This window comes from Bos indicus x Bos taurus, chromosome 20, assembly GCF_003369695.1.
Source record: "Bos indicus x Bos taurus breed Angus x Brahman F1 hybrid chromosome 20, Bos_hybrid_MaternalHap_v2.0, whole genome shotgun sequence".
In the NCBI taxonomy this organism is placed as follows: Eukaryota; Metazoa; Chordata; class Mammalia; order Artiodactyla; family Bovidae; genus Bos; species Bos indicus x Bos taurus.
Window position 1 is genome coordinate 39,561,761 of NC_040095.1, and position 19,748 is coordinate 39,581,508.

The 19,748-nt window shown below is 42.7% G+C and overlaps 1 protein-coding gene across 1 annotated transcript; it reads left to right on the forward strand.

The window, feature by feature from the left end:
• The first annotated feature begins 3,230 nt into the window (after positions 1–3,230).
• AMACR (alpha-methylacyl-CoA racemase) lies at positions 3,231–18,921 on the forward strand. The gene is made up of 5 exons (XM_027520317.1): positions 3,231–3,583; positions 6,066–6,209; positions 10,175–10,335; positions 13,717–13,903; positions 18,168–18,921. The coding sequence occupies exons 1-5, from the start codon at positions 3,337–3,339 to the stop codon at positions 18,575–18,577; spliced, it is 1,149 nt and encodes a 382-aa protein (XP_027376118.1). The 5' UTR covers positions 3,231–3,336; the 3' UTR covers positions 18,578–18,921.
• Positions 18,922–19,748: the final 827 nt, after the last annotated feature.

Genomic DNA, 19,748 nt, shown 5'->3' on the forward strand with positions numbered 1-19,748 from the left:
AACTGCAACACACCAGGCTTGAGAGAATTTACTTATTGAATAGACTTAATGGTTATTCCTGGCCACAAGATTGATTCAGTTCAGTTCAGTTCAGTTTCTCAGTCATGTCCGACTCTTTGTTACCCCATAAATCGCAGCACGCCAGGCTTCCCTGTTCATCACCAACTCCCAGAGTTCACCCAAACTCATGTGCATCGAGTCAGTGATGCCATCCAGCCATCTCATCCTTTGTTGTCCCCTTCTCCTCCTGCCCCCAATCTCTCCCAGCATCAGGCTCTTTTCCAATGAGTCAACTCTTCGCATGAGGTGGCCAAAGTATTGGAGTTTCGGCTTTAGCATCAGTCCTTCCAGTGAACATCCAGGACTGGTCTCCTTTAGGATGGACTGGTTGGATTTCCTTTGATTATGTTAAATAAACCCAGAATTTAAGAAACATGGTTCCATGGCTAAGTAACTTTCTGGAATAGAAAATAGTCTGTTTGGTGACCTGAGAACCTCAGTAGCGACCTCATTAGATCCTCATCTGTAACCATGGATCTGAGAATATATTAATTTGCAAGGAATTCCAGAAAAAAATAACAGACTGGGTGGCTTAAACAATAGAAATTTATTTTCTCACAGTTTTGACAGCTAAAAGTCCAAGATCATGGGTCAACGGGAAGGCTTTCTTTTGAAGCTTCTCTTCTTGGCTTGCAGACGGCTGCCTTCTGCTGTGTCTTCACACGGTCGTCCCTTGGTCCTTGTTTTCCTAATCTTTTCTTATAAGGACACCAGTCCTATTGGATTAGGTCCCACACATATGACCTCTTTTTTGTCTTAATTACCTCTACAGGCTCTGTCTCCAAATACAGTCACAGTACTGGGGTTAGAACTTAAATATATGAATTTTAAAGAGACACAATTCAGCTTGTATTAAGGTAGAAAACTGATGGGCCCTAAGACTGGATAGCTGCTATTTGTCAAATGGAGTAAAATTGAATTTTTGTCCAAGGACAAAGCTAATGGCAGAAGCTGAGCTCTGCAGAAGTAAAGAGATAAGATGACCACTCTTGAGGTCAAGGAGAACTTCCCTGTCTGCACATGCACAGGAAGACTCCTTGGAGGTCAAAAAGGGAGGGGCTGCTACCCCATAATGAGTGGACATGCACCCACAGTCCTACATGGTGGGATCCATCTTAACAAAGAGTTGTGCACCCATCTTGGAGAGGGTCCTAGGACCAGTCAAGTGTGAAAAAAGAAACGAGAAAACTGGCCAAAGGTAAACAAAGACCTGGAAGAACTGTCCTATATAGTTGATTTCAACCACTTCACTACTGCATGTGTCATGAGAGAGGAGGCCCATACCCTTTCTCTCTGGGTCTGTATCTCTGCCTGTGTGTGTGCTCATTTCCCTCCAACTCTTTGCAACCCCATGAGCTGTAGCCCTCCAGGCTCCTCTGAGCGTGGGATTTTTCAAAGAATACTGGAGTGGGTTGCCATTTCCTACTACAGGGGATCTTCCTGGCTCATGGATCGAACCCACATCTCTCTTGTGTCTCCTGCATTGGCAGGCAGATCCTTTACAGTTGGGCCACCTGGCTTTCCAGCTTCAGTCTTAAATAAATAAATTGTTTCTCTGAACGTTCTCTCACATGCTATGCTGTGTCTCTTATAATAAACTTTGTACCTGTTTTCACAGTTTTTGCCTCTTTTGAAGCATTCTCGCTTTCAAATGGGGGAAAGAGTCAGGGCCGCTGCTTCTGGCCTCTAACGCCCTGATGATCTGGTGGCTAGGAGTCCTGGTTTTCATCCAGACTACCCACGTTCAATTCCTAGGCAGGGAGCTAAGATCTCTCTTCAGGACCATTCACTGCTATCTCTCGAGATCAGTAACAGAGAGTATGTTGCCCATGCAGGAAGGAAGGGCCTGCAGTGTCAAGTGAGATTTCCAGGACCTCAGCTTTGTCTGAGAATATCTCTACGATCTGCATCTTTGACCTTATTAGTAAAGCTTAATGCTGGTAAGATATCTGATTCATGTGACTCTAATCATGGGTGTTAGCTTAAGCACTATCTGTACTGCTTATTTTTTAGACTGGGGTCACTATGAAATAATAGTACCTCCATCTATGGGTGTTTGCTAGAGTATTTTTTATACATTTATCTTTTACGTTTCTCAAAATCAAAATAAAAGAGGGCTGGGTTAGAAAATTTATGCTTGAACAAAGGGCTAGAGGGGACAAATAGGTGCTAATTACACCAGGAAGCCATTAGAGTGATGTGGCTCTCATGCCTTGGCATCCTCTGTAAGCAAGCTGAATCTAACCTGGTCTGAGAGTCCAGAAATCAAAGTAGGAAACAAATCCAAACAGTCAACTAGGCAATTATATCTAGTCAATGAGTAATTTCCTTGCCTCAACTTTTCTCTATTAAAGTCTCTCCCTAGTTCTTGGAGACTCCAAACTGCAAGGAGTGGAGCTATTTGTTCTTATTTTATTGTACTTTTTAAAATGCACTGAAATTAAAAACGCCAAACTATTGTAGAAATGGCAGGTGACAAATTAAAAATATTTTTAAACTTCTCAGATTTGTCTCTGATGAGCACCACCTGCTCATATGTGCTTTTTATATTCCATGATAGCACACAAGTTTTTTGTGGGTGGTGAATAATCATAACTGGCACATTGCCTGCCATGTCACTAAACGAAGGGTCCATTGTAGTTATTGCCAGAGGTGAGCTCGTGAGCCTAACCAGCTCAGGAAAGAAGAGTGCCTTCCTTCCGACAGTCATGAGACTACAGTCACTCCCTCGGTGTGAAAGGGAGGAAACTAAAAAAAATAAAATAAAATAAAATAAAATAAAATAAAAGGGAGGAAACTCAGGCTGCAAAAACACAGGATACTAACCCCAGATAGCTGAGAAACTAAAAACAACACTTTAACATTATTCTTAAATATTTATGTATTTTTCATGTTTTTCAAGGGCAGAGAGGTATAAACGGGTCCATAGAGCACAGCGGCTGGGAAAAACCATCCTGAAACATCCAGGACCAGCCATGGGCCCCACCCCCACCCCCATACCCCCAGGTCAACCCCTAGGGCACAATTTAGGATCCCCTAAAGTTTGCGATTTAGCAGCAACAGCAGCAGAGTTTTAAAATCTAAGCCACCTCAGGCCACTAACAGCCCAGATCCGGAGGCGGTCCGAAGACGCACTATTTCGCAGGCTCTGCGGCTGCGCGCAGACGCGTGGGGGCGGGGCCACGAGGGAGGGAGCGTGCGCCCAGGGCCTGGGCTGTAGAAACCGAAGTTCAGGCAGCTGCTGCTTCTTCGGTTTGGGAAGGAGACGCTGGGCCCATGGCGCTTAGGGGCATCACAGTCGTGGAACTCGCCGGCCTGGCCCCGGTTCCCTTCTGCGGTATGGTCCTGGCGGACTTCGGGGCGCAGGTGGTGCGTGTGGACCGACCCGGCGCCCGCAGCGGCCCGAGCCGGTTGGCCCGAGGCAAGCGCTCTCTGGTGGTGGACCTGAAGCAGCCGCGGGGAGCGGCGGTGCTGCGGCGCTTGTGCGCCCGGGCGGACGTGATGCTGGAACCTTTCCGCCCCGGTGAGCCTCCTGCCCCTACGCGGGGCCAGAGAGGGGACGGTCCCCGCAGAAGGGAGGTCGCCGCGCCCGACCGCTTGGGGCTGCACCCCGCATACCTTTGCCCTGTTGCCACCCGAACCCTTTCCGTCCCTACTTTCTAGACCTTGCTGTTGCATTTGATGTTGCTGATCGTTCGCCCCCTGAGACGATCTTCCACTCTTGGAGTCCGAGATAATGCTGTTGTCCTCACTTTTCTTATACCTCTCTCTGACTCCTTCCCAAGTTCCCCCCTTTTTTTAGTTACTCTTTTGTGTTTGCGTTTCTTAATTACGTGAAGGTCATGAACCCTATGAGAAACAAACGAAAGCCATAGATTCTTTCCCTGGAAAACTGCGTGTAGGTTCATAGTCAAACTTTGCTAAATTTTGGAGCTTGGTGTACCGGGGTAAATCCAGGCGAACACCTGCTGCCTTAAATGCTGGTGTTCAGGTTCCAGCTTCTGCTCAATTTCCTTTACACTCTGTTTCTTGCAACCCTTATCCATTTCTCTTGTTTTTATTTTTTATAGGCAGGTGATGGCCAAGTCTATAACTGTGCCCCCTTCTTTTAGAGCCACAGACTTCCAGAATAGGCAAGTTCTGCCCACTTCTATCTGACCGTCTCCTGGGCACTGCAGCTTCCACATATTCCAAACTGAGCCCCACGTCTTCCCTACTAAAATGTCCTCTCCTCTTTCTGTATCATTTCAGTGAATAGAACCAATGTCCACCCAGTTGCCTGAATGAAAAACTCCTACCTTTGTCTAGGCTCCCAAATCTTCCTTTTCCACCACCAGCTTTCAATTATCATCAGTCCCATCATTCTTCCTCCTTTCTGTGACTTCTGGATTCTTTGCACGCCTGCTGCAGCTTCATTGATAACAGTTGTAACAGCCTTTTAAAGCTGATGTTTGGGTCTAGCACCACTTTGATCTTTCCTCAGACACCTGCTCTTGCTCAAGTACAAATCCCATTTGGTATATAGCTGGAAGTCAGTAAATGGAGAATGAATCAGCTATGTCGGGCACCAGGTGTATTTAAATATGTGAGTGAATCCACCCTCAGATCTGAGATTACAACAATAATAATTTAGTAATCAGGATTGTATTATAATTTAATAATACACAACTTGAAATTGAAGGAGGCTCCACATGGGTAAATCATTTGTCTTAGTATTAGGGGAGAGGTGGAGCTGTGAATACAGATATAGCTGCAGGGGGTGTTGGGGTGGATTGAGGCTGATGTCTTTCTAGTTAGAGAAATAGAGTTTAATTGAAGTATGGTTGATTTACAATGTTGTGTTAATTACTGCTGTACAGCAGAGCCACTGAGTTACATATATATTCTTTTTCATATTTTCCATTTATCACAGGTTTATCACAGGATATTGAATAGAGCTTCCTATGCTATATAGTAGAACCTTATTGTTTATCCATTCTGTATATACTTGTTTGCGTCTGCTAATCCCAAGCTCCCAATTCATCCCTCTCCTATCCTTCACCCTTGGTAACCACCAGTCTAGGAATAGAATCCTTTTGTAACTTATCATAGCTTTGTGGAGACAAAGTCAGTGAGTTTTATTATCTAATTTTATATCTTTAACCCCAGGACTCTTTAGGTTCCCTGGCTTTAGCAGAATAAATATTGATTGACCCTTGAACAAACCAGGGCTAATCTGTACTTTAGTTACAGTGGTCCTCCACAGTTCCTCGGCATCCATCAACCACAGACTGTGTAATACTGTAGTATTTACTTTTGAAAAACTGCATGTCAGTGGACCCAAACAGTTCAAACTCACCTTGTTCAAGGGTCAGCTGTACTCACTGATAACTTAAGAGCGATTAAATGCTGCTGTTGCTAACCCTTCTTCCACCAGATATTTATACTGAGCCTTTTTGTAGAGGAACTGCTGGGCATGTTAGAGGCTGTGGAAACAGATGAGGCATGAATCCTGCCAGAGGAGCATCTGAGCTGTTTGGGAAGCTGGAATATATACATGCATAAGTATAGCAGGCACCCATGCAGGCATAGACATAAAAGAGGTCCTGAAAGGAAAAGCAGCTTCCAAAAGTGAATTTTTGATCAATTAAAGACCCAGAGTAACTTCCAAAAGAACAGACCATTTCTAATAAATTACTTAGGAGCAAACTGGGGAAACTCTGAAGGGGCTGACTGAAGGTATGGAATGTCCACTCTGAAGATGCTTGGGTATGCCTGCAGGGATGTAGGGCAGTGCTGAAGGGAAATAGCATTCTTGGGGTGGGGGGATCTGCCACACATTCCAGAAATGGGGGCTTCACTGTCTGGGTTCTTAATTACTGGCAATACGTTCATTATAAACTCACAACAAATGTTACCAGTTTTCCTTGCAAAAAAGTGCTGTTTTATATTTGCCACAAAGAAGGGATTATACCCATCTTCAATTCATGCTGTCCTTAAAAAATAAATGTAACTTTTCTCTTAAGGGGTAATGGAAAAACTCCAGCTCGGTCCCGAGATTCTGCAGAAGGAGAACCCAAGGCTTATCTATGCCAGGTTGAGTGGATTCGGCCAGTCAGGAAGGTTCTCCAAGATGGCTGGACATGACATCAACTATTTGGCTTTGTCAGGTATGTTGGGAAAAAAAGCAATTTCTCTACACTCTTTTTTTTCCCCCCAGTCAAGATCTACAGTTACACATTAGAATTTTTTACAGGCGAAGTTTGGAATATTTATTGGAATTAATAAAGAGCGTGTACTTTAAAAAAGATTGGTTTGTCTTGGAACAGTCATTGTCAGCCTCCCTCTGATGATTCGATCGTAAGGAATCTGCCTGCAATGCAGGAGACATGGGTTTGATCCCTGGGTTTGGAATATCCCTTGGAGGAGGGCATGGCCACCCACTCCAGTATTCTTGCCTGGAGAATACATGGACAGAGGAGCCTGGCAGTCTACAGTCCCTGGGGTCGCAAAGAGTCGAGCAACTAACACTTTCACTTTCCCCTGCCTTAACACACAGGGAGGGGTAATACACTCACTAGTAACATTTACTGACTATGTTTGTGGAGTGAATTCTCCAACAAGCCCCTGCTAGGAAGTAGGAGACTTATTGGTAGTAGAAATGGTTGTACTGTAGTTTGCAAAGATACATTAATAGTTTCAATCTGGTACCCCCTTACTTTATTGTGAATTGTCGACTGAGTCATGATTTTAGAAATTCTATGAATACTAGAAAAAGCCCATGGTTTTCGCCTGTACAAACATATCTTGAAAGTGTTAACCACTCAGTCATGTCCAACTCTTCCTGACTCCATGGACTGTATCCCACCAGGCTCCTCTGTCCATGGACTTCTCCAGGTGAGAATACTGGAGTGGGTTGCCATTCCCTTCTCCAGGGGATCTTCCTGACTTAGGGATAGAATCTGAGTCTCCTGCATGGCAGGCAGGTTCTTTACCCTCTGAGCTACCAGGGAAGCTCTTCAGTTCAGTCGCCCAGTCCTGTCTGACTCTGTGACCCCATGAATCGCAGCACGCCAGGCCTCCCTGTCCATCACCAACTCCCGGAGTTCACTCAAACTCATGTCCATCGAGTCGGTGATGCATACAACCATCTCATCCTCTGTGGTCCCCTTCTCCTCCTGCCCCGAATCCCTCCCAGCATCAGGGTCTTTTCCAGTGAGTCAACTCTTCGCATGAGGTGGCCAAAGTATTGGAGTTTCAGCTTCAGCATCAGTCCTTCCAATGAACACCCAGGACTCATCTTTAGGATGGACTGGTTGGATCTCCTTGCACTCCCAGGGACTCTCAAGAGTCTTCTCCAACACCACAGTTCAAAACCATCAATTCTTCAGCACTCAGCTTTCTTCACAGTCCAACTCACATCCATACGTGACCACTGGAAAAACCATAGTTTTGACTAGACGGACCTTTGTTGGCAAAGTAATGTCTCTGCTTTTCAATATGCTATCTAGGTTGGTCATAACTTTCCTTCCAAGGAGTAAGCATCTTTTAATTTCATGGCTGCAGTCACCATCTGCAGTGATTTTGGAGCCCCCCAAAATAAAGTCTGACACTGTTTCCACTGTTTCCCCATCTATTTGCCATGAAGTGATGGGACCAGATGCCATGATCTTAGTTTTCAAAATGTTGAGCTTTAAGCCAACTTTTTCACTCTTCTCTTTCACTTTCATAAAGAAGCTTTTTAGTTCCTTTTAACTTTCTTCCGTAAGTGTGAAGTCATCTACATATCTGAAGTTATTGATATTTCTCCCAGCAATCTTGATTCCAGCTTGTGCTTCTTCCAGCCCATTTCTCATGATGTACTCGCATATAAGTTAAGCAACCCACTCCAGTGTTCTTGCCTGGAGAATCCCAGGGACGGGGGAGCCTGGTGGGCTTCCGTCTATGGGGTCGCACAGAGTTGGGCACGACTGAAGTGACTTAGCAGCAAGCAGGGTGACAATATACAGCCTTGATGTACTCCTTTTCCTATTTGGAACCAGTCTGTTGTTCCATGTCCAGTTCTAACTGTTGCTTCCTGACCTATATACCGGTTTCTCAAGAGGCAGGTCAGGTGGTCTGGTATTCTCATCTCTTTCAGAATTTCCCACAGTTTCTTGTGATCTACACAGTCAAAGGCTTTGGCATAGTCAATAAAGCAGAAATAGATGTTTTTCTGGAACTCTCTTGCTTTTTCCATGATCCAGCAGATGTTGGCAATTTGATCTCTGGTTCCTCTGCCTTTTCTAAAACCAGCTTGAACATCTGGAAGTTCATAGTTCATGTATTGCTGAAGCCTGGCTTGGAGAATTTTGAGCATTACTTTACTAGCGTGTGAGATGAGTGCAATTGTGCGGTAGTTTGAGCATTCTTTGGCATTATCTTTCTTTGGGATTGGAATGAAAACTGCCCTTTTCCAGTCCTGTGGCCACTGCTGAGTTTTCCAAATCTGCTGCCCATTGAGTGCAGCACTTTCACAGCACCATCTTTCAGGATTTGAAATAGCTCAACTGGAATTCCATCACCTCCACCAGCTTTGTTCGTAGTGATGCTTCCTAAGGCCCACTTGACTTCACATTCCAGGATGTCTGGCTCTAGGTGAGTGATCACACCATCGTGATTATCTGGGTCATGAAGATCTTTTTGTACAGTTCTTCTGTGTATTCTTGCCACCTCTTCTTAATATGTTCTGCTTCTGTTAAGTCCATACCATTTCTGTCCTTTATTGAGCCCATCTTTGAATTAAATGTTCCCTTGGTATCTCTAATTTTCTTGAAGAGATCTCTAGTCTTTCCCATTCTATTGTTTTTCTCTATTTCTTTGCACTGATCGCTGAGGAAGGGTTTCTTGTCTCTCCTTGCTCTTTTTTGGAACTCTGCCTTCAAATGGGTATATCTTTCCTTTTCTCCTTTGCTTTTCGCTTCTCTTCTTTTCATACGTATTTGTAAGGCCTCCTCAGACAGCCATTTTGCTTTTTGCATTTCTTTTCCATGGGGATGGTCTTGATCCCTGTCTACTGTACAATGTCACGAACCTCTGTCCATAGTTCATCAGGCACTCTATCAGATCTAGTCCCTTAAATGTATTTCTCACTTCCACTGTAGAATCATAAGGGATTTGATTTAGGTCATACCTGAATGGTCTAGTGGTTTTCCCTACTTTCTTCAACTTAAGTCTGAATTTGGCAATAAGGAGGTCTTAGAATGACCTAATTCTAGATTTCTAAGAACCGTATTGCCGAGTAAAAGAAGTCTCAAATATTCTGTGTGTACACATTTAAAGGTTGAGGAAAAGAGTGAGTGGAGAATTGATTTTTCACATCTATTTAAAAATGCAATTCCTTTTCTTTTTCTTGTGTTTATTTTCTTGCATCTCTTTCTAATAAGAATGGAAGTGCCTTATACCATTGTTAAGTCATAAACTAAGTGGATAACAACCTTCCCCCACACACACACAACTCAGTGAATAAAAACTTAGCCATAGAATTCTGAAAATGTTAGTAGGAATAAAGTTTTAAAGAAAATAAAGACATTAAAAAAAAAAAACAAGGAAAGGAAAACCATCTTATAAATATACCGAACAAGTTTAGGTTTAGAAAGGGATTAGATATTAATTTTTACTTACAACTAGTAGCTAGAGAGATTGGTTTCCCTTCTAAGATGTTCACGTATTTATTTAAAGTATACATTAAATGGGCTTTTTAACCCATTTACCACTGGATGGCTCATTGGTAAAGAATCTGCCTGCTAATGCAGGAGACACATCTGGGAAGATCCCACATGCCATGGAGCAACTAAGCCTGTAAAGTACAGGCTTACTGTTGAGCCTGTTGTTCGAGAGCCCCAGAGCTGCAATGACTGAGCCCACGTGCCACAGCTACTGAAGCCTGTGTGTCCTGGGGCCTGTGCTCTGCAACAGGAGAAGCCACTGCAATGAGAAGCCCATGCACTGCAATTAGAGAGTAGCCTCCACTCAATACAACCAGAGAGAGCAACGAAGATCCAGCACAGTCAAAAATAAATAAATAAAAATTTTAAATGCACATTAAATTTACCCTTTATGGTCCTCCTTTTTTTTTTTTTTCCCCATGGTATAGGTGTTTTATCAAGAATTGGCAGAAGTGGTGAGAATCCATATGCCCCGTTGAATCTCCTGGCTGACTTTGGTGGTGGTGGCCTCATGTGCGCAATGGGCATCATTATGGCGTTGTTTGAACGCACACGCTCTGGCAAAGGTCAGGTCATTGACGCAAGCATGGTAAGTGTTAACTGGGGAAAATGATAAGCCTAGCGTTTGTTCCTAAGGTTGATACATGGCTGCCTCAAATCCTCTTTTGAACAAGACAGGAGATAAATTGAGATTTGAAATTTGAATCCAAGTTACCAAAGATAGCCTTCTCTTTAAAATAGCTTCATATGTTTGACATGTGTCAGAATGTCATATTTTGACCGTCTGTTTGTGGAGTCAACTTTCTAAACTGTTCATGACTCACTTGATTACTACGTTGTGTTTCGGTGATTTTCCCCATCTTATGTCTTGTGCTTTGAATGTGATTTTTAAGAGATCTTCATTCAAAACTGGGCCCAGGAAGTCTCCTTTAGCAGGAAGAGGAGATTCTTGATGATGCTCAAGTAAAATGGACCAGTTTAGACCTTCCTGCTGCACTATGTAGCGAAGATTTGAATGTCAGGCTGCTTCAGTGTCGTCACTCTCACACACGGAGCACTTGCTTCATGTTCTCTTAGGCACTTCTCCTATGTGATTTCTCCTAATCCCCAAAACAACAATTTCACTTGGAATACATTGTTTGTTTGTTTCCAGTTCTACCTGTTTATTGCTACCAACCCATCTCCCTCCAGACCCCTCACACATGGGCACTCAGTTGTGTGACCCCCATGGACTGCAGTCCATGAGGCTTTTTTATCCATGGACTTTCCAGGCAAGAATACTGGAGTGGGTTGCCATTCCCCTCTCCTGGGATACATTGTTACTGAACCCAGTTAGACCTGTAACAGGGATTCCCTCATGGCTCAGCAGGTAAAGAATTCACCTACAGTGCAGGAAATATAGGAGATGTGAGTTTGATTCCTGGGTCAGGAAGATCCCCTGGAGGAGGAAATGGCAACTCACTCCAGTATTCTTGTCTGAAAAATCCCATGGCCAGAGGACCCTGGTGGGCTATAGTCCATGGGGTCGCAAAGAGTAGGACATGAGTGAGCAACAGACCCATAAAACTGTTAGGACATCTTTTTTCAACACACTCATCAGCGCATTCAGAACTTTGCCTGAGTTCTCACAGCTAGTTGATGAGAGCCGTCTAGTGCCACTCTACAGGTTACATTTGGACCTATCTTTGCTGGTAGGCTGGAGAGTGGATTTGATGAAGACAAGACTGAGAGATAAAGGCAAGTACTAAAATGGTCAATGATAGACTAGGTCTGGATTTAAGGATTCACATTTGGCAGTGGAGGGAGAGGAAGGAATCAAGGATCGCGCCCTGATCTCTGACTTAGAAGACCCAGTGGATGGTGGCTCTGGTACCCTGGGGAGAACCACTGAAGGAGGAGGCTGATTGGAGGGGACATATATCTTATTCTTTTAGACGAATAGTTTCCAAATGACTTTAGCAGCAGAATCTGTGACCTAGGCCTGCCCATGATGACCTGGAGTCATCTCTTCATCAGACTGTTCCCTTAGAAACTGTAGAGTTAGGGCTTCCCAGGGGGCACTAGTGGTAAAGAACCCACCTGCCAATACAGGAGATGCCTGAGACTTGGGTTCAATCCCTGGGTTGCAAAGATCCCCCTGGGGGAGGGCATGGCACTACACTCCAGTATGCTTGCCTAGAGAATCCTCATGGACAAAGGAGCCTGGTGGGCTATAATCCATTGGGTCACAAAGAGTCTGGATGTCAGACAGGACTGAAGCAACTCAGCATGCACGCACATGGCATGTGGGGTCTGTTTTACTGTGTTTACTCCTGACCTAAGGGAGCGCTTCTGACCTGGGGGACTGCGTGTTGGCATTCAGGCCGTTGGCCTATGTGATGAGAATAATATAAAAAGTTGGGAAACTGAGGCTGCAGTTTCCCTGCCTCAAGGGCTGTCATCTGTGGCAGCACATGCTGCATTTGGATGAGGGGGAAGAGATGTATGTGCTCGGTAGCCTGTTGATGAGATAAGGATTATAATTGCTGTGTCTTGTCCTGTGTCCTTCTATGGCGCCAAGTAAAGGTGGAGTTAGATTAGAGCCTGTTTGTATCCTGAGTGAGCCAAAATAGACCCATAACACTGTCAGGACATCTTTTTTCAATAGTCTCATCAGTACATCCAGTGTATGCTGCTAAGTCGCTTCAGTTGTGTCCAACTCTGTGCGATCCCGTAGACGGCAGCCCACCAGGCTCCCCCGTCCCTGGGATTCTCCAGGCAAGAACACTGGAGTGGGTTGCCATTTCCTTCTCCAATGCAGGAAAGTGAAAAGTGAAAGTGAAGTCGCTCAGTCATGTCCAACTCTTCGAGACCCCCATGGACTGTAGCCTACCAGGCAGATCCATGGATTCAAGTGTTCATGAGCTTCCTCAAGCTAAAAGGGAAAACTGAGACGTATCTAAAGATGGGCTTCCCAACTGGCACAGTGGTAAAGAATCCACCTGCAGACCCTGGAGACAAGGGTCCGGTCCCTGGGTTGGGAAGATCCCCTGGAGGAGGAATTGGCAACCCACTGCAGTCTTCTTGCCTGTTAAATTTTGTGTTTGTTTCGTAGCCAGAATCCGTGAGAAATCGCATGCTCACGGTTGGGGCCTTTCTATTAATAACCTCAGAGATGAGGATGCTTTGCTGGCCTTCTTCCTGGAGTGCCAGAAGGACAGGGAAGTGTTCTTTAGTTAGCTCAGTGCGTCTAGTCTCATGACAATCATACCGGAGATGTGAATCCTTTTTATTTCAGGACTAGTGGGAAGCTGGCATTCCCAAACTAGTTTGTCTGTACTCAGCAAACCTTTATCACCTGCCAGCCACATTGTTATGTTTATTCTGTAACTTTCTAGTGATAATTAAAGTTAAAATATGTTAAATATTCAAATTTGTTTTTCTTGCGCTTGGTATCAAAACTAGAATCAACTAAATATAACTGTCATTCAATTTACCTTTAAAATGTGATCTGCTTCATGTGTTTGTGTGTATGTGTTTATAAGTACTGAGATCAGATGATAGATTTTTCAAAAACCTTTTTCTTTATTTCAGCTTTTTTATCCTGACCATTTTTAACATATATAAAAGTAAAGAGAATATATAATTAGCTTCCTAATGGTGAAGTAAGCTTACTAGTGAAGCTAGCCTCACTTAGCTTCAGAAATTGTCAACATTCTGCCAGTCTTATTTGAAAAGAAGAGCAGAAGTAGTTCCTCGAAGTCTTTTCTGAACAATATTCCCTGATCTGAATAGTGCAGGAGCTCTATCATAAACCTGTCCTCACTCACTTTCTCTAAATATTCAAAGAAGTTGTATAATTAGGTATAATCTTTCTATATTCTAAGATAAACATTTTTATACAAACATTTTTTTAAAACCCAAGTAGGAATCAGTCATAATTTGTATAGTTGCATTACCTGGATTCACGTTGTATTCTGTTTCTTCAAAGGTGGAAGGAACAGCATATCTAAGTTCTTTTATGTGGAAAACCCAAGAAACAGGATTGTGGGAGCAGCCCCGTGGACAGAACATGTTAGATGGTGGAGCTCCTTTCTATACAACCTACCGGACAGCCGACGGGGGGTTCATGGCTGTCGGAGCAATAGAGCCCCAGTTCTATGAGCTGTTGATCAAGGGTGAGTAACTTTTCAGGAACCTCTTTTCTGTGGATGTTTTCCAGCCTCTATTTTGGGGTCTTTTGAAGTTCTTGATGTCTTTTATTATATGTATATACCCACTTTATAATTAGCCTAATGATGGTCATCATTATATTGTGAGGCACTTCCCCCATCTTTTAAATTGACAAGTAATTTTATAAAAAAGGTCTATAAATAGCTCAGATTAAAAAGATCATAATCCTTTTTGTGGGCGTTCAGTGTTTTTATTACCTTTCATACTCAGTGCTGTGCTAAGTCTCTTCAGTTGTGTCCAACTCTGTGCGACGCTATGGACCATAGCCCGCCAGGCTCCTCTGTCTCTGGGATTCTCCAGGCAAGAATACTGGAGTGGGTTCATGCCCTTCTGCAGGGGCCCTCCCAACCCAGGGATGGAACTCAGCTCTTCTGTCCCCTGCACTGGCAGGCAGGTTCTCCACCACTGGTGCCGCCTGGGGAGCCATACTCAGTGGTGCTGGATATTTATCCTGCCCGTTGCACGGCCACAGTCTGTTCTTGCCTGGAAATGATCTGCTGGTTCTACCAGTTTTTATTCCTTGATGGATAGGTGTCCCTCCTGGTACTTAGTAATGGGGTCACCAGAGCACAGAGAGACTTTGGCAAGTGAGAGTTTGTTGGGATATGTCACCGTCACCTGATGCTTCTGCGGTTCACCTTTCTTGCAGATTCTTGTCTTACTGATATGTTGCCACAGGTTAGCAGAAAAATTTGGGATCCCTTCTGCCCTGACTGATAATTGGACTGAAGTTATCTTGTCCCTGTGAAATGTGAATCTAAAGTTCACTTCACAGATTATTTCGTTTCTAAGAAGTTTTAGAATATATGCTGAAGCGGTGTGACAAGCACATGTGTTGCAGCACATTTATCTTCCAGCTTTAAGTTTGGAGTTTTATGTCTGATAGCTTTTCAGATGCAAAATGCTACTCAGAGTAGTCTGTATGTTGCTGGAATGATGGTTTTTGTAAGCATCAGAATGCTTTCTGTGATCAACTATATTACCTTCCCTAACTTAACTGTAAGTTAGAAGAACGATAGAACAGAGAGGTGTGGACAAACTCCCACATCGGTAATGATTTTTTTGAGTTAGTGTTAATTTATTATTTCACCGTACATTTTGAGATCTTTGAGACCATAGCTTTATTTAGCTCTCAGTGTCTGAGCATAAATACACAAGGTTTTTGTAAGGCTCAGACTCCTCTGTGCTATGTTTCTAATGCTTCCAGGGCAAAGAAATCTGAAAATACTGAGACTCTCATGACATAAGATTCTTGTAGTAAAGGCAATAGAGAATTTTTTAAAGTTGCTTTAAGATTTCAAAATATTATTAAAAGAAAGCCAGGAAATAAGTGTTGGTGAGGATGTGGAGAGATTGGAACCCCATGCATTACTGGTAAGAATGTAAAATTATACAGCCATTGTGGAAAATGATATGGTGACTCCTCAAAAAATTAAACATAGAATTACCATATGATCCAGCAATTCCACTTCTGGTTATATATCCAAAAGAATTAAAAGTGGGAACTTAAACAGATATTTGAACAGGGACTGGGGGAAGCAGAGAATAGAGTGTTAGTGTTTAATGGGTAAAAGTGTTAGTTGCTCAGTTGTGTCCAACTCTTTGCAACCCCATGGACTGTAGCCCTCCAGGCTCCTCTGTCCATGAAATTCTTCATGCAAGAATATTGGAGTGGGTTGCCATTCCCTTCTCCAGGGGATCTTCCCAACCCAGGAATTGAACCTGGGTCTCCTGCATTGCAGGCAGATTTTTTACCATCTGAGCCACCAGGGAACCTGGTACAGTTTCAATTTGGAAAGATAAAAAGTTCTGGAGATGAATGGTGGTAATGGTTCCAGAACAATATGAATGTACTTAATAACATAGTACTATATTCTTGCTGCTGCTAAGTCGCTTCAGTCGTATCCGACTCTGTGCGACCCCATAGATGGCAGCCCACCAGGCTCCCCGTCCCTGGGATTCTCCAGGCAAGAACACTGGAGTGGGTTGCCATTTCCTTCTCCAATGCATGCAAGTGAAAAGTGAAAGCGAAGTCGCTCAGTCGTGTCAGACTCCTAGCAACCCCATGGACTGCAGCCTACCAGGCCCCTCCGTCCATGGGGGGACTCCAGGCAAGAGTACTGGAGTGGGTTGCCATTGCCTTCTCCAGTGGCTAAAATGGTCAATTTTATATTTTGTATATTTTACCACAATTTTAAAAAATGAAAAAATTCAAAATAATGTATTTTTTATGAAAAAAGTGTAAACAATACAGAATTTATAAGGTAAGAGGTAAAAATTATCCCTTGTCCTTCTACTTTAGGAAAGTTTGGAATGTGGCCTTTAAGAATTTTCCCTGTACACATACAGACACGATTAAATTTTTTAATAATCTATATAATATAAATATATTATAATTTGTATAATATAAATATATGTATATTATATAATTTTTATAATATATATAATTATATACATTATATTATATATTTATATAATGTGTAAAATACATAACCACATGTTTATAATTAATACTTTTTTAATTAAAAAATATAGCAAAGACATCATTTTTTGTCAATACCGAATATCTTCAGCCTCACCCTTTTAAATAGCAGCCATGTTGACACAGCTGGTGTGTCAGAGTCAGGGGTAGAAGTGTTCTGATTTCTAGAAAGAGTCGGACACAACTGAGCGACTGAACTGAACTGAACTGATTCCGGTGTACAGACCTGTGCACCTTAACAAACCCGTGTAACCTTAAGTTTAGTGTTTGTTGGAGAACTGTTGGCTGCACTTCTAGTTGATGATTCTGATCACATTCTGATTAAAAAAAAAAAAAGAAAACTTTATAAAAGCATGCATATATGTTTCCAGCAGTTAGCCGTGGTCTACTTAAGCGCTTTGGCTAACTGCTCATTTTATATGCTTCTTAATCACAGAGTTTGGGACAATCAAGAAGAAGAAAGCAAAGTGAAAGACATCCTTAGAAATATTTCTTCATAGGTTACTGTGGTAAATCTGAAACTATGGCTTTATATCTTTCCTGGTTTTGAATGGGACAGGTGGCTACAGAGAACAATGTATTTGAACAGGTGTTTTTTCACAGCTGTTCAGAATTATGTGAGTTCTTATATCCTTACATCCCTAAAAACTCTACGAAGAGCCTATAGTATTCCTGTCTTCTTACCTCTGTAGGCACTTCTGCATCTTCAGAGCAGCTTACAATTATTGGTCATTGTTTTTCAACACTGTAGATAAGGAGAGGATGAAAAAAAATGAGAATTGCTCGATTAACTTGGCTAAACTTATGCAAAATATTATGCATAATTTAAATTTAGAAACCCTCTTATACAAGAGGGAATAAAAATGAATTACACCAAACCCCAAAGGCAAAGTTGCCCTTTGGGTATAATTTAATCAGCACTGGAGTTGGGGTGTATCTACAGGGGTGGGTGGGTTCCTGTAGTCAATAAAGGGAGCACAGATCAAGTCATGGACTGGAGAAGCCATCCTTCTTGTGATATTCCCTGGCAAATCCTCTCATCTTCTCTGTCCCTTGTGTTGAGGGGCCCTTCAGAACTCTTTGTACTTGAGAGAGAGAGTCTCTGTGTCCCTGTTGATTGGCTGGCTGATAACTTGCTGTCATGTTTGCTGTCGGAACAATTTGCATGTATCTTTGGGCTTCCCAGGTGACTCAGTGGTAAAGAATCCACCTGCCAATGCAGGAGACTCGGGTTTGATTCCTGGGTCAGGAAGATCCCCTGGAGAAGAAAATGACAACCCACTCCAGTGTTCTTGCCTGGGAAATCCCATGGACAGAGGAGCCTGGTGGGCTACAGGGGGTCACAAAAGAGTCAGACACAGCTTAGCGACTGAGCACACACATGGCAGATAATAACTTCATGACAAAGTCTCTTTTGGAAAAACTTCTCAGAGGGAAGAAGTTGATTTCTGGAAACTAGACAATTAAAAATAGACTGCTTTTGATGAAATGTAAATAATAAGATCTTGCAAAGACTTAGAAAGTCTGTTTTGAGTCCTGTTACGCTACTGCCTTCTCCAGCTTTGGCTCCAACTTCAAATTGAGTGAATTTCTTCTCTTGACTCATTTGAGAATTCTTATAAAATATCCCATTTGGGGCAAGTATGATGAGTTCAAAACTCATTTGCGCTGATTATATTTACTGCACCCAAAGCATGGTGATTTAAGAAATTCTGTTTTTCTCTCAGGACTTGGGCTAAAGTCTGATGAACTTCCCAATCAGTTAAGTATGAAGGATTGGCCAGAAATGAAGAAGAAATTTGCAGATATCTTTGCAAAGAAGACAAAGGCAGAGTGGTGTCAGATCTTTGACGGCACTGATGCATGCGTGACTCCTGTGCTGACTTTTGAAGAGGTTACCCATCATGGTCACAACAAAGATCGGGGCTCGTTTATTACTGATACAGAGCAGCGTGTGAGTCCCCGCCCTGCTCCTCTGCTGTCCAACACCCCAGCTCTCCCTTCGATTAAAAGGGATCCTTTTGTAGGAGAACACACTGAAGAGATTCTTAAAGAATTTGGGTTCAGCCAGAAAGAGATCAATCAGCTTAAGTTAGATAATATTATTGAAATTCATAAACTTAGAGTTAATCTCTAAGTTCCAAGCCCCACAGTGCAAACGAATGTGAATATTGCATTTACAGTATAATATAAAAAAATCGTGTGCATGGAAACTTGAAAAAACAGTATCACAGTGGTCTAATTATTCTAATCAGGAAACAAGACTGATTATACAGTAATGACGGAATTCTGAAAATGGTTATCATGGCTTTTGATTTGGGAATATTTTTAGTTTGCCTGTACTAAATTGTGGCAGTTTTTCTGCCTTTCAATTTACTTGATAGGTTATATTTGTCAATTTAAAATACTTATATATTTATAAAATACTTGAAATGCATTAATATAATGCTTTTTATTAAATAAAGCTTTATTCCCCATAAAGTTTACTCCTGCTTTTAAGTTTGTGAAAAGCTTTCAAGAAAGTTCTTTCAGTAGCACTAAAATAGCCTTTTGTTGCTCATTGAAATATTTTAGGCTCTACTGTTAACCAGAATGAATGTCCTTAGGTGGAAAAGTCCGATCCTTTTAATTTGGTAAGGAAACCATTCAGCTGGTGTCTCTGAATTAAAATTGTAGAAAATGTCCTTGAGGTTTCCTTCAGATAACTGCCACCTCTCCATCTAGACCAGCTCCTGTATATAACTGCTTGTTATTAGCATCATCCACCTGTGTCTCTTTATCAATAAACTGTACCATCATCCATTTGAAAGTCTTACTAGACTTTCCCTCCTCTTACTAGTCTCCAGCTTCCACTCCCAGTATGTCTACCTCTGTCTCAATAGACCCCACAGTTTACCTATCACTTCATTTGGCCACTGTTCAAATGTCCCTTACAGAGAGTCCTTTCCTGATCCCTGTCGAAAATAGCAACTGCCTTATCACTCACTCTCCCGGAACCCTGTTTCATTTTCCTTCATACTGCCTATCACTACTGACATTGTATGGATTAACCCCTGCCTCATTCCTTCTTTGGAGAAGGCAATGGCACCCCACTCCAGTACTCTTTCCTGGAAAATCCCATATACAGAGAAGCCTGGAAGGCTGCAGACCATGGGGTCGCTGAGGGTTGGACACAACTGAGCGATTTCACTTTCACTTTTCACTTTCATGCCTTGGAGAAGGAAATGGCAACCCACTCCAGTGTTCTTGCCTGGAGAAGCCCAGGGACAGGGGAGCCTGGTGAGCTGCCATCTGTGGGGTTGCACAGA